The sequence below is a fragment of the Onychostruthus taczanowskii genome, unplaced genomic scaffold (genome assembly GCF_017590055.1).
Source record: "Onychostruthus taczanowskii isolate IOZ18803 unplaced genomic scaffold, ASM1759005v1 scaffold204, whole genome shotgun sequence".
Taxonomy (NCBI): domain Eukaryota; kingdom Metazoa; phylum Chordata; class Aves; order Passeriformes; family Passeridae; genus Onychostruthus; species Onychostruthus taczanowskii.
In genome coordinates, this window is record NW_024499285.1 from 11,445 (window position 1) to 26,750 (window position 15,306).

Consider the following 15,306-nt stretch of genomic DNA (forward strand, 5'->3'; position numbering starts at 1 on the left):
AATGTTTGGACAATGCTCTCAGGCACATGGTGGGATTTTTGGGCTGAGCTGTGCAGGACCAAGAGCTGGACTCGATGATCCCGGAGTGTTTCCAGACACATTCTATAATTCTTATGCTAGCACACCAGAAGCTGTCCGAGCACTCCAGCGAAGCCACATCCAGGGCGCTCCTCCTCCGTCGAGTTCCCTCACCTTTCGGGAGTGAAACAAAAGCCTAAAAAGAACAGACACCAAGCAGCAAAGCCCCCCGCCCGAGCGCAGCCCGCCTGGCCGCGGGCTCCCCCTCACGCGTCCGTCGTCACTCGGCCCAGCCCCGGCGGGACGGCCCCGCCCCGGCTGAGGCGCCGCCGCCGCCCGGTGTCCGCGGGGCGGCATGCGGAGAGCCGGGGGCGGCTGCCGGGGCCGCCATGTCGCTGCTCTGCGTGCGAGGTGAGCGGGGCGGCGGAGCGGGGGGACACGCCTGGGCAGGGTTTGGCTTTGTCCTAGGTGAAGTGGGTTTCAGCCTCCCTGGAGCGGGGACGGGCGTGCCGGTGCCTCCCGCCTGAGCCGCGGGCGGCCGCGGCCCGGGCCGCCACCTGCACCCCTGGGCCGGAGGTGCCGCATGGCGAGGGAGCAGGTGCGGGTCCAGGAGCGGCGGTCCCGGCCGGGGAGGTCCGGAGCCCCGGGAGGAGCTGTGGCTGACTTTGGGAGTTGGCTCGGACACGAGTTGAATCGCCCAGTGAACGGCGCGGGGAGGAAGCAGGCTGCTGTCACTCCGTATACTCGCCTTCGAGCGTGCATTGTTATTTCACATGCATTCCTAATTACCTCCTCATCCTGTTATCGAGCCTCGTCCCCTTGCTGAACAGGTTGCGGGAAGCCGGCACTTTCTCTGCAGAGTGGATTATAGAGCTGTCTCCGGTTTCCCACTTCTTGCTGCCTTGTGCTAAAAAATAATGATAAAGAAATCCGTGGGGGAAACCATCTGCCAGAGCTCACGCTACTGGGACGTGTTTCCCTGCACTGAACGCCGCGGTCACAGGGCGTCCCCGAGTGCAGCCGTGCCCTGCGGCTTAAAAGTGTAGTTTTAATGTTCTCAGCTCCTTTGCCAGGAATGATAAAAAAACTGGCACTGCTGGCAGTTCAGCTCTTCTGTCACACACACAGGTTTACTGATAACAGCTCCTTATCCAGCTGTTCGTCACTCTTTTGAGTCAAAAGCCCTGTGTCGGTGATGGTGTAAGATGCCCAACAGAGCATCTTGAGATGTGTTCTTTTGGCGAGAGTGCTGTTTTTGGGGAGTGTTTCTGAATTAGGTTTCAGCCCTTTTATTAAACACGTGTTGTGTTTAAGGGCTTAGGAGAGGCGTGCAAGTGCAAAGTTTATCTTAAATATGCTTTTCGTACACTTCTGTGTAAACTGTGAAATGCAGACTTGTCTTGCCCATTTTGAAGGTTTTGCCAAAATCTCTTCATTGAAGCTGAGTCTTACTAGCCAAAGGATGCCTATGTGTATTATTACAGGGGGGTTTTTATTCTTTCTGGTGGTTCATCCTCAAAATGTTTTCAGAGTGTCCTTTAAAGGACACTCTGGTATCAAACACTGTGGGTTTGATACCACTTGAAGCTGATTGTGTTAAGAATGTATTTACACACTGTTTGCAAGGAATAGTGAAAGAACATGAACTGAATGATTGAGCTGCTGAAAGTGTCTTCTGTTTTCAAGGTGTTTATTCTTGATCTGTAGAGTTTTTAGGACAAAAGCATTTCAGGAGCCTGGAATAGTGTGCTCTTGTGTTTCATTTATTCTTTGTTTGTGTGAAGAGCTAAAGAAGAAATTTGAGGTGGCTGGTGACTTTGTGTGAAGAATTACTGTGAAAATTTTATCTTCCATTTCCATCTGCTGTGCGAAGACAGTAGAAGACACCAGCATTCATTTAAATGGATGATATTGGACAACTTTATTATAAGACTGCAGAATGTAGTCAATTTACTAAACGTCAAGAAACATGTTTTCTGAAATAGGCTTGACTGAAAGGATGAGCTGATGAGATCTCACAAGAAGCAACCATCTAACATGATATGGAAGTATGTTGAGGTGGAGCAGTGTGAAAAACAAGATACCAGGAGCTGAGATAAAACAACTAGGGCAAGGAGGAGGTGGCTTTATTAATTGTTAGTTTTTTAAAAAAGCTCAACAAAATGGCACTTCTCTTGATTCTTTTACCTTTCCATTGAAATGAGCTAATCTTGTTGAGACAGCAGTGACCTGTTAGTAAGAAAGTTGGAAAAGCTGGGGTTTTTTTCTATTCAAAATGATACACATATAAGACTACATAGTAGTGTGAGGTTGGATGGTGTAGAGCTGAGACGAACAAAGAAAGACAACAGAAACCCCCATGGAATAAATGTAGGTGATTGGGACACTGTTAATAGCATCTGGATTGCAGTTTTACGTATAAAGGAAAATGTGGAAAAAGCCGTAAGTGTCAGCGTCCCAAGAAGCCTGCCAGTCAGAAGGATAGTCTTTTAGTTTATTAATTTATTTTCCACCCCTCTTGAATTGTGTGCATTAATAGTATTTTAATGAATCACTAATCTAAAACAGTGCTCAGTGTTTGTGACCAAACATGTCTGGGTGCTGCCTTTGTTCCTGAAAAACCAGCTAGAATATATGTCTTCTTGATGTAAAGTGCTACATTTCTTTTACTTTCTGGGAGAACAAATAATTTTGTGTGTGTGTGTTTTTGTTTTTTTTTCTTTTTTCCCCTTTGTTTGTTTATTTTGATTTGTTGTTGTTTTGTTGCGTGACATTTTTTTGTTTGTTTCTTTGATGTATTTATTTTACTTTGTTTTGTTTTTTCCAGAGTCATTGAGCTGTATCTACTATAGAAATAGGAAACACCTGACAGAAAATCTAAGCTCAGAGGTGTGGGTCTGGGCTTTTCTGCAACAGTTCAGGGGATGTGTGAAATAAGCCAGTGGTAATGGGCTGTTGTAGGAGCAAATTAAGGAATTCTTTTGAAGCAGGAAAATATGCAGTGTGTATAAGTGAAGTGAAGGAGAAAAGAAATCTTGAATATTACATGATTGAGGCTTTTAGGAGACTTCTTCCTATTTTTGATTCCACTGCTTAAGTGCAAGAGAGGTTGCCTACACTCCTGTTGAGAGCAGCTGTGTCTGGATTATGTCTGATAATCTTCTCTTGGCATAGTTTGCTTTATTAGTTTGCATTTAGTGTTATATTTGTGAAAATAGTACATATTAAATAAAACTAATCCCAGGGAAGCACTCTAGTGTTTCACATCAGTCTTGCATTGTTAACTTTCTTGGCTTTCTCTTGTAACTGTTGATTTTACCCCAGATATCAATCAGATAAAATTTCTTTTCCTGATCTTTCCTGTCTCCTGACTTGGTGATGGGAATAACTGCTGTCTCAGCACAGCTTGCAGGGGTCATAGCAAAATGGACCCTGCTAAGGCTGGTTCACTCTGTTTATCATTGTCCTGACACATAGTTCATGCCCTTTCACCTGCTCACTTTTATTGCATCCTTCTTTGTTCCCAGCTCTTGCTTTCTCAAGACTGATGGTTCTCTTCTAGTTTTTCTCCTCGCTGCTTCTTAGCAGCTTAAGCTGTGTCTTCACTGTCACTGTATTCCAAAGTTTGGCCTACCTGGTGCACCTGATAATTACAATGCCAAGGAAGTTGGCAGTGGGGTTCTTCCCTCATCCCTGTGCACAGTACGTGGCTTAGTCCCATAAGGTCATAGTGCTTTTGTGTAATGTGCCTTTATCTTGGGGCCTGATCCACAGTATCTGTGTGAGATTTGGCTGTCAGAGTTACGTGGAAGAATGACTTGGGTGAGCTCTTGCACTCTAGAATTTCAGGTTGACTGCTGTGTGAAATGACATTGTCTGGAGGTTAGAAATTTTTTTTTTGTTTGCCTAATGTTTCTCTTGCGGCTGCACTGAAGAATTAGAAGAGCTTGTGACTTTTTTTGTCAAACCAGCTGGAGTGTTGGAATACCACTCACAGAACTTAACTGTCCATCCCTGTACTGCCAGCAAAATTTGAGTTCCAGTGTGAATTGAACTGTGTTGACATCCAAGTGAAAGAAGGAAAGAAGGAAAATGGAAATGGATGTTAATGATAAAAACATTCAATCTTGTAATGTACTTAGAAATACCTATACTTAACAGTGGCCAAGCATCAGGAACTTCTCTTTAAAGGATTTTTCCCCACCTTGATGTAATGGACTGGACTTACCTCAGTGTTCTCTGAAAGTCTGAATGCAGTGCCTCCGGCTTGCTGTTGTGACTGTTCTGAAATGGTTGTAGAATTGAAAAAAAAACTCTATCCATCTTTTTGTAGGTCAAAATGATGAAGAAGAGAATTGAACATTAAAAGTAGCAGCAGAAATGCAAAGTTATAACACTAGGACATTAAAATAACACAATGATTCATTTAGAATTTGCTGTGTGACTATTATGAACTCCATTTCTCTATTTGTCCTTAGTCAGGAAGTTACCAGTGTGTAGGTAGTGTTGGATCAAAATAAAGTGCATTAGAAGTTTGGGTAATAAGGCTAAGATAGAAGTGTTCTCTACTAAAAGAGCGTTTTTGTGCTGAGAGTTAAGTTTTAGGTTTGTAAAGCTGTAATTGGAGAGAACTTTTAAAGATTTCTAGCTTTTTCTGTTGTTCAGTAAAACCTGCAAACCATGTATAGCTTCTGATGCAAGGGTGATCATTTGATTTCCTGTTTAAAATCCTCACCCTTTCAGATTTGGACACTGTTACTGCAAGCTTCAACAAACAGTGTGGAACCTATTTTTTAGTTGTTTAGGGTACTATGAAGTACTTGAAACCTCCCTATAGTTCTCAATGGGATGAAGGAAAGGTACAGAGATGCTTCCTGAATTTGAATAGTGTCTGTTTGCTTCTTGCTCTCATGGTGTACTCTGAGCTGACTCCTTCCGTGTGCTATCTTCCAGACCTAACTTGTTAAAGTTGTTAATAGCATACTTTTTATATGCTATATAATATGTAAAGGGCTACATTTAATCTAAATGCTGAAAGAACCTAATTTTAAGCTCTTAGCCATCCGAAATCTAGTTGCAGCTTATGAAAGTCCAAGCAAATTAAACTGCTTTTTTAATCCAGGACCTTATTTCAAATACTTGACTTGAATGCATGTGAAATGCGTATGTCTGATGGCAAATCATCTTACAATATATTTCCTTTGAAATTTCTTCTAGATATTTTTTGTGCCTTGTGGTAAAATTTTACTGGGTGTTTTGAAAAATACTTTAATCACTCCATAAAAGCTGTTCTTGCTACTCTTCCAAGAGATCTTGAACTGTGGAAGGATGTGTCTAATAACTCTTTTCTCTGTTGCTTTTTTCTTCTGATAATTCCCTGTGTGGTCTTGCAAACAGATTTGGGGCTGCTGTGAAAGTGTGTAGGGTCTTCACTAACTCTGCCTCTTTCTTACATTAGAGCTCACTGGTTAATACCTGGCATTTTCTTGGTGTGGAAGTGTATGTAAGCAGCTTGCTGTTCTTGCCTCTTGTTAGACAGAACGATTTCTGGAGTCAGGAGTTTAAAAGGTTTTTCTTTAGCATTTGGATTTGCTTTTCTTTGCTGCCTTTACTTTCTCATGGTACTTCAGAAGTTTTAGTAGTGAAATTGCATTTAATATTGCTGTCTTGATCTCATCATTAAATAGAGAACTAAAATCTGCTTTACTTGTATTGTTGGTGTGTGCTTATCTGTGCCTGCTTTAGCCATGTTTACCAAGAGCTTTGCTGAAGTGTTGTTTTGCTTGTAAACTGTCACCTGTAAAATTTGGCAGATGCTTTCTGTGACATGGGTTCCTATTCTGTAGGATATCCTGGGGGTTTAGATCAGCTCTCTTTGCATTTAGAAAGATTTCAGATGGATTTTCTTTTCTCTTAGGCCCTCCTTATATCTGACTAGGCTGCTGTGCTTAATTCTGCTTTTGTTATTTGCCTTTTGACTGGCCTCTGTGTCCTGCTTGGTTTTGTGTTAATGGCAAATGCCCAGTTGAGAAGGAGTGAAATATGGCAGGCTTTGGAGCAGGAAACACCACTGATCATGGCCAGCCTCTCAAGTAACTATCTATAACTGTTTCACTGGATGCCCACCATACTATGTCATTTTTCACTTTATTGAGGCACTGTTCTTCCCTGAGTTGTGTGTCTCAGAAGATTCCATGTGTGTACAGTTTGGATCAGTCTTCCCGAGCTGGTGCTGAATAGCAGGCATCCTTTTTTTCCAGAACTTTAACTCTTTAGACCTTTCAGACCTTGGTTTGGAGTGCTCAGTGATCTGTAGGTACCTGACCTACAGGTGAGCTATGAGTGTCACCTTGGGTGTCATACTCTGCTCTTCTTGGAGTCTGTTTTCTAATCTCTCTGGATGCATTTAAAACAAAGCTTACTGGGCTACAGACTACTCCAATTACATGCAAGTTACAGTTTTTTAGATCTTCTGATTTTTATTGCTTACACATTGAATATATAACATTTTCTTCACTTGCCGTGGGCTGAAAAGTACCTGATCTTACAAGTGCTTGCTTCTTCATGAACATGTGGCAGATGTTTATGGGATGCTTAATGCTTTTTCACCATCAGCAGTTAAATCAGCTGATGAGTTGGGAGAGTAATACCCTTGTTGGTGTTTTGTCTCTATTCGGATTTTTTGTTAAGTCCCTTGCTTTTACATGCATTGAACTTTCTACATCTTGGGCCACAAAACCTGTGTCAATACAGTTTATTCCTTGTATTATACCATGGCTTTATAGCTCTTTGAGGTGGAGTGGAATTCAGCTGAACTTGCTTGAGGAGTAGTGACTTTTTGATCCCCTGGAAAACACCTAATAAATGATTCCTGAATCTGATTATGACAGTTTTGGTTCATATTTATTCTTCTTAGTCAATTGGTTGTAATTACTCTCAATTTTATGAAATTAACTCCCTCTGAAATGTCCCTCATGTATTGCTAGTGGTTGTTTTTGGACAGCCCATGTTTTATTTGATTTGATCACAGCTACTGCAGGTAACTATTAAATAATTGCTTTGTAGAAAAAAAAAAATGGGAGTGGTGTTCCAAAACAGTTGTTCTGCCTGTTTAACAGTTGTTGAGTTGGAATGCTGTTTGCAAGTTTTGAAAGAACTGAAGTAGTACTGGCAGACATGTGAGCTCTTCAGCATTGTTTAACTGTCTTTATATGAGTACTGCTGTCTTCTGTGATGAGCAGATTTCAGCTAAATACATAATGAAATACATCATGTGCATCTATATGTCTCTTTCAGCTGGGAAGAAATCTTCAAGTCCAATCTGTTTTTTAAAAAATAAAACCCCTGAAAAATCTCTGGTTGATAATTTCATGAAAAGATGCAAATGTGATTTACTTGGTGCTTCATAAACATCTAACATATTTCTAACACATTAGAGACATCATCTCCTTCACCAAGCTTTCAAAACAGATTTCTTACTGTGCTTTTGAGTTATTTTCCCCATTATGAACTTTGAATAATTGAATAATTACACTTAAAAAGAACAAAATGTTGAGTACCTGCACATCTTAGCAGCCTTTCCCTCCTTGTGTAGCATGGAGTGCAAGAGAGCAGCTGTGGCTAGAGGATCAAGTTAGATGTTAAGTCCTCAGCTGAGGAATTTTTTTGACTGATGCTGGTTGAACTTACTAAGCACCATATTATGGCTTGGATTCATGTTCTGCTGTCGTGGAAAGTGGCAAGGAATTGGAGCACAGTACTGGCAGGAATGCTGCCTCTCCGATAGCTACGTGTGGGCATCCTAAGAATGAAGAGGAATGCTGCCAACTAATGGTTGTGACTTAGTTAGTGTTCCTTCTGCCATACTGCTCTTGAGCATGTTCATCCTTTTGTCAGGTGAGCTGGGATGACCTTTGGACAGACCTGTGTGGGAGGTGGGTCCATGCATTCAGCATGGAAGCATATGCTGAGAGAGGTTCAGTTCATGGAAACCCCGTGCTGAGAGAAAATTAAATTGGGGCAATGTCAGATATGAGTAAATGTTGCCTGCTTTGTTTGCAGGATTTAATTTTGCTGGCCACACTTTAATTTATAAAAATCTTAAAATTGCTAGGCAGGATGCACGGGGGAGAGAAACTGTGTTAAAGGAATTAAAAATCCTGATTTTGTTCCCTTTCGGATTGCATGTGTCTGGGGAGTCAGAGCATTAAAAAACATAAAGAAGGTACGGCGTTTCAACAGCTTTGTGCTGGTCTTGGTTTCTTGATGCTCTTCCTTGCAGTTGAACATACTGTATAAATGGAAAGTGAATTGGGCTGGGATGTCTTGTCTGATGAAGGATAAGAGGAGGTGTCTTGTTCAGGATAATCTCTAGCCTAAATCTGTTGGCCCGTTTGAAAAAAAAATTTGGCTCCAAGCCTTGACCGTGTCCCTTTAAGGAATACTGGTTTTAACCTTATTACTTAAAGCTCTTGTGACTTAACTCTCTTAAATCTTTACAACCTAAATGCTCTGCTAAACAGACTCCAACACTCCCACCATACAGACTGAATTATTAGGTATAAAATAACTGCAGAATTACGCTTCTGAGTATTGGCACACTTCTATTTTCTCTGTTCAGGCCAATGTAGTACTAATACTCAGCTTAAAAAACGTCATTAAAAAAACCAACATGCTTTGTTCCTTCACTTTTCGGTTGCTGCTCTGTTCAGTCAAAATCTGCACCATATAACCAACCTGCTGTTGTCTTTGTTGGTATCTGCTGAAAGGATTTTGCATCTGGAGCTAAATGTGGTGGCCCATGAAAGCCTTCACTTTTCTGAGCTATTGTGGTGGCACAATGCTGCAGTCCATGTGCCAAGGGTTTGGGCACACTTGGATAAGACAAAGGGAACTGTGAAGGAACTGCATCACCTGGAATGTGTTCTGAAGGATATGTAGGGCTTTTACCCGGCATCATTACTGAACTCCATTTTTCCCAATCCTTAAGTACTGGAAGGGCAAGGAGTACAACTTTAGTAATAATGTCTCCAATCTAAGGAAATGCACACCAACTTCTGCTGTTCTGATGCTAAAGTTAGTAAACCACTTCAGCATAAAAAACAGAAATTCGTCACTTATGATAATCAACATAAAGCTGATGAGTACGTAAATACTGAATTTCTAGACAGAAACATATTAGAGACATTCTCCTTTCCTAAAGACTTGTATAAACTTCAGAAGAGGTTTTCAGAAAATGTCCAGGGACTTTATATTTTCAGTACCTGTAGTTATTCACTTGCAGTTATCACATACTGTTCTGTTCTAACAACCTCAGTCCTTTGCAAACAAAGTCTTTGTGGAGTGTTATAGCTGCAGTTACACACTGGAGAGCTACAAACCCTTGTCCAAATCTTCAGTAATTATTTCTTCCTATAGGGCCAGGAGTACCAGACACATGGTGCCAATGTAGTTTGTCAGCTTTGTGTGAGGAAGGAGTTTGACTACTCAGCAAACTATTACACACATTGTAGAAAATTGCTGTTCCCCTTTTGTTCCCCTTCCAAATTTCATGTGTTATTCTTCATTGTAAGATTTCTTTAAAGGAAGCAGGTAGTATTCTTCAGGTGGTTGTTTGGCCTCTTCGTGCATGTGGCTTGTCTCTGAGAGTCAGAGAGGTCATAAATTACTGGAAAGCTGAGATTGACTTTGTTTTTGGATTTGGGATTTCTAACCCTACCAAAATCGTCATGCCATTTCATAGATTAATAAAGTCATGGTTTTAAATGAAACTCTCAATATTTTGTGGTTCAGACAGCCCCTAATCTTGAGCTCCTGATCTGAACCTAAAATTGTAGTGCCTGACTTGAATTTGGCATGCAACATGGATATGGATTGGAAGGAGGGAAAAAATGGACATGAAACAGTAGTTTTATTTCAGTCTTTCCCACCTGGTATAACTTGCTGCATGTGCAGAATTTTATTAGATTTTGACCTATCAAATTAAGTAAGTGGAGTCTGTGTATGCTCCATTTTAGTAGGAGATTTTTTTGAGGAGATTAACTGCTTAGAATACTCCATAGTTATAAGGTCAGAATGGCTTGTTGTAATCATCTAGTATGACCCTCTGTAATACATAGTATTTTTTTAATGTAACAACCTAGAGTCTAACAGAAAAAGATCAGATTCTGAACTAAAATTGATGAAGGATTTTCTATGGTTCTTGGTAGCTTTATGTTGATTACCATATGTGACAAATTTCTGCTTTTTATGCCGAAGTGTTTACTAGCTTCAGCATCAGAACAGCACAATCTGGTGTGCCTTTCCTTAGGTTGGGGTAGTTAGGGGCTAGGTAGGTCCTTGCCCTTCCAGTACTTAAGGATTGGAAAAAATGGAGTTTGGTAATGTCTATTATTTGAGTAGAGGCAAATGGATGTTATATTATGAGTAATCTGACTGTAATGACAAGGGTTTACATATTTTTCTGCGGTTAAAAAGAGATCAAGACGTGCCATGACCTAATAGATCTCAGTGTTAAATCAGTGTATTGTTACACTTCTACTTGGGAGGAGTGTGGTTTACCAGGGCTCGAGTGACAGGCCTTTTACTTCTGTTGTAAACCTGAGTTTGAAGTTACTGTTCTGTATAAACCTGACACTTTAGTCAAAGATGTAGAAACGTGCTCAGGCTGTATTGGAGGAGAGTAACCCGTGACAGAAGTTTTAATACATATGAGTTAACCCTGTGCACGCTTCCTGGGGGGCCTGCATTGTAGGTTTCTTTTTCCTTATAGAATGTCATGGAAGAGCTGGTGCTGCAGATGAATTTTGGGTTACTGGATCCATGACAAGTGCTACAGTTTTATGAAGTAAACAGTGTAAAAGATTTGAATCAGTAGTGTTGAGTTAGTTTTCTTAGAGGGTGCAAACGCATTTGTGTTACAGAGCAGGATGGGAGGCTTGTGGCTAAAGTGGTGGGAAGGGGGCTGTTAGTTTAGGACTCAGAATTAGCCCCCAAAAAGTTAGCAGGAGTCACGAGGAGTGGGAGTTATGGGAGGAACAGAGATGTTGGAAGGGCTTTCCTACTCTTTAAAGAGAGGAATAGAGGTGACTGGGAAAATTCCACTGTGGTTTGGTGATGCAAAATTGTAAAGCAGCATTAGTGTGGATAAAAGAGAACCAGCTGGGCTGAAATTGCTTTGGGAAGAGCTGATAAGAGATTTTGCTGTGATAACACAAGAGATCTACTGCACGTAGTCCAGGATTTAAATGTGGGTAAAAATCTCATAACATAGTTAGAAGAAAGTATTTTTGGGTGTTCTCACTGGGAAAGACTTACTCCCCACACCAGAGAGTATATCCTGTTGGTTGTTCTTGGGATACAGGGAGATGTGTTGTCTGACAGTTTCACTACCTGACAGTGACTAAAGCCATAAAACTGATGGAGTTAACTGTAGATATGACTTTGAGAGGCACAGAAGATGCTTCAGGGAAATTGGACGTGGAAGTGAACTTAGTTTGAATGATCACAGCTGAAGCTAAGTTAAGGTAAACAGTTGAACATACAGGTTAGTAATTGTCAAGCCTCCAGGGAAGCTGAAGAAGCATTTTGGTGAAGTGAGGAGGTTGGATACAGAGGAGGGCAGGAAATTCAGGGAAGCTACAGAGGTAAATATTAGCATCTCAAATAACAGAAAAGGCTCCACCTAGGAAATGACCCCAGAGCTGATGATTCACCTGATCATTACGTCAGGATATGCTGAGCAAACAGAGAACCTCTGAGAGGTGTGGACAAAAAAACAGTTCATAGAGGAAGGTGTATGTTGAGGATCAGAAAGTCCAAGGCTAAGGCAGGGGCTTCCACCTCAGCAGACAAGGTGGCATCTTGCAAGTGGTAATAGAACAGGTAACAGAAGGCATTTTGGTCATATGAATATGGGAAACAGCCAGCCTCCACAGGGGGAGGAATCAGACTTCTGTGCATGGGAACAGGGAAGTGTGTAAAGAAGGGCTGGGTACGGTCCCTGGACTATAGGAATTGTTTCTTATAAATCTGAAAATGATGCACAAGAGTGGGAGAAAAAATTTTGGTGTCCTGCATTTGAGTCTGGTAATCTGTATCCCACAGTGTGGAAACATGCAACACTTTGAATCTGAATTCTTCCAGGAGAAATTTAACCATGGCTGCAAACAAGCAGTGGCATTGCCTGACTGGAGAGGAATAGATGTGGTTTCTGTGGATAGGTGGGAAGATAAAGGAGATGAGTGATAAATGTGGGTAAATATGGATCTTGACCTCAAAAGCAGATGGGACTGTGACAACATGTTGCATAAAATAAACTGTTAGGAGAAAATAATAAAATTTTTTTAGACAGGTGGAAACAATGTGGTAGGGTATTGTATGAAATACAACACGGGTTTGGAAGATTGTTCTGGGCTAGCTTCTTGTTTCTAGATGAAAGCATGCATCTATTTGCACTTCTGTAATATCTCACAAATCCTATAGCGGACTTATTTTTAAAGAAAATTGGAATTGGCAAAAGATGTGTAAAGAGTATAAGGAGCTGGCTGTAGCAGAAGCTAGTAATGTTGCTAAGACAAGTGGGAGAAGCAGATAGATGTCTTCCACTTGTGTCATGGCAAGAAAGAATACAAATGTGTGTGTCAAAGCCATTCTTAAGAAAAGTCCTAACTGCATAGTAAATTTTGAAGCAAATAAATATAATGTAGGAAGGACTCAGAGACCCCTGAGGAGAGTGAGAATGAAAATGAGTTAATGTTCTGTAAAAAAAACTATACGCTTAGAGGTGAATGACAAGCTTTGCTGAAAAATGTGAAACTTACTGAAAGGAGAGATGTTAGGGAGTCCTTGTGTCTCTGCACCATGCTTGTAAACAGAAGCTGATGGGATCTGTGACTTGTGTCCATTAAAAACATCAGGAAATTAAACATGGAGTGAGGAAAACATGGAGAGGAGGAATAATGTTGACATAAGATACAGAAGGCATACACATGCCGTTAATTAAAGTGTTGGGTGGAAAGTAGGAATTATTTTGAATGGTGTAAGTCATCCAGGGTTGAGGGAAGCAGCGTTAGAGTTGGACCCTTCCAGTCTTGTGATCCTCACTGCACTAACTTGTGCAGAGAGTTACTGTTCTGACAACTAATTGCTGTAGACAAACTGTATAATAAGTTAAAATTTCGACATAGTATCTTCCTTTTTTATAAACGTTAATAGTATGGAAAAGAACCTACATGTGAATGAACTTGCTTATACTCGATTCTTACCTAAGGCTGTTTATTTTAGTGAATGGTTTTGATTCTTACTTAACCTGGTGTATTTTCACCTTATTGTTTATGGAGGTTCAGATGCAAGCAAGCAGCATGGCTTTCAGAACAGTCTTGGGCACACTCCTTGTCAGTAGTAAGACCTTCTTATGATTCAGTTCTTTTATACCTGCTGTTTTGAAACAGTATTTTGAAAAGTATTGGCAGGTGAGTGCAAATGTGTTTGTGAGGTGCGGCTCTTTTAGACAGCAATCTTTCTGACTGTTCTATTTCTGCAGTTTGTGGGTGTCCTCCAGAAACCAGTATTGTCTGAGCAGTTTGTGAATGTGAAGATTAAAACTGACTGCCAGAGGTATAGTTTGCCAACAGTGGTTTTTTTATTAGGTCTCCTGTTCCTGCCTGGAATCTCATTCAGTTACACCATAACTCATACCCTAACAAGTTCTTCTACTCTTTCTTAATTGTTACAGTCAAAGTTTTTTCTGTGTCCTAGATACTAATATTTTCTTTGGTTTGTGAAGCCAAACAGGTAAATATTAAGTAACATAATAATAAGATGTTATTAATATTTTACTTAAAGATATTTTTCATGCTAGACCAATCTTCCTTCATTATTCAGTGTGGAAAACACAGGTGCTGTTTTTCCTGGAAGCTTATAATTTACTCTAGCATGGTAGGATGTTTTTGCTTAAAAAAATATATATATATCAGAATTTACTGAATCACCAGAAATGTGCTGTTGCTTTATTTTTGAGTTTCTCTTTTGGTGAATATGCTATACCACTGAAGTTGAACAGTGACATTTTTTAGTACCATTTTTTTTATCTCAGTGCCTTTCAGGACAAGCTTGTGCTCAGTCCTGCTTCACAAGTAGCTGTGTTCCAGTTGGCTGAGTGCTTGCAATCCTGTAACTTAAATCGAAACTACCAGAAAATAGACCAAGTCTGTGATTAGGTGGCAATCACTACTGGTGTGGTTAGTCAGCAACTCTTTTTTCAGGGTGCATCTTGTTTACACTAAGTCCGAACAGGGAGTGTAGAAACCTGAGTCACTGGGGAGACTGCTCAGGTGGCTTTTGTTGACAGGCGAAAAGCACACGCCAAAGGACAAACACACAACTGGGTTTGTTCTGTCATTTCTGCTCTTTCCTCTTTGGTACCACAGTACTTGTGTGTTCCAGCAGCTGTTAGCTTGGCTGTGACCAGGCTGTGGGATTTGACCTAATAACTGGCAAGATTCTAGTAATTTAAGTGGCCTTTACCTCTGTGTACGATGTCTGAGCAGAAGCTGCATGTGCTCTGTGTCTTGGAAGAAATGACTCTGCAGAGAGGTGTTTCTTTTTTCAAAATAAATACACCTACCCACCCCCCTCAAACCTGAAGAAACCAATTTCTCCATTCATCTGGTTTCTGAATTACTATTAAGGGTTTTTTGTTCTGTTTGGAGTTTAAAAATATTTTTTTTAATTTGCTCTTTGTGTTTTTTTCCCTCCTCTGACACTTTTATTGTAAACTAGTTGAGCTGTTGCTTTGTCATCAGTCAGTTTACCAGCTCAGACTGGCTCCTAGCAGACTTGATACATTATCAGTCTATCTCTTTTCCTGCCTTCTGCTGCACGGATATGGCTTTCATTATGCATATTTCCTTAGTCTTTGACAGCTGGAGGCATATGTGAGTTGCAGTCTGTTTTGTGTAAAATTTAGTAATGTGGGTTTTGTTCCCTTAATCAATTAAGGCATTTCCAGTAACTTAAAATAATACATTTCTGCCACTAATTTAAAATAAAGTATTTCTGAACCTTGCAAAATTTGAAAGAAGGGCATATTATGCCACTGAAAATTGGAAGCCTCCTTTACTATTCTGTCCAGTAGTACATATCTTATACATTTAAAAATTCTGTAAGATTTGGTTTATGGTTTTTTTTTTCCATGATAAAGTACAGATTCGGGAATAGGATGCTGTCTTTTCTGATCATAAAACAGCTAAAAGTTCAGGAGAAATCAGTAACCTGAGGCAAAGTAAC

At 40.6% G+C, this 15,306-nt stretch overlaps 1 protein-coding gene across 2 annotated transcripts in view; it reads left to right on the forward strand.

Moving 5' to 3' along the window:
- Positions 1-339: 339 nt before the first annotated feature.
- Positions 340-15,306, forward strand: part of UNC13B (unc-13 homolog B) — a 208,263-nt gene continuing 193,296 nt past the window's right edge. For both annotated transcript variants that reach the window (XM_041403854.1, XM_041403855.1), the window contains exon 1: positions 340-429. In XM_041403854.1, the coding sequence (XP_041259788.1) occupies positions 408-429 (22 nt within the window). In that variant the 5' untranslated portion in view covers positions 340-407. The remainder of the gene's footprint in view (positions 430-15,306) is intronic.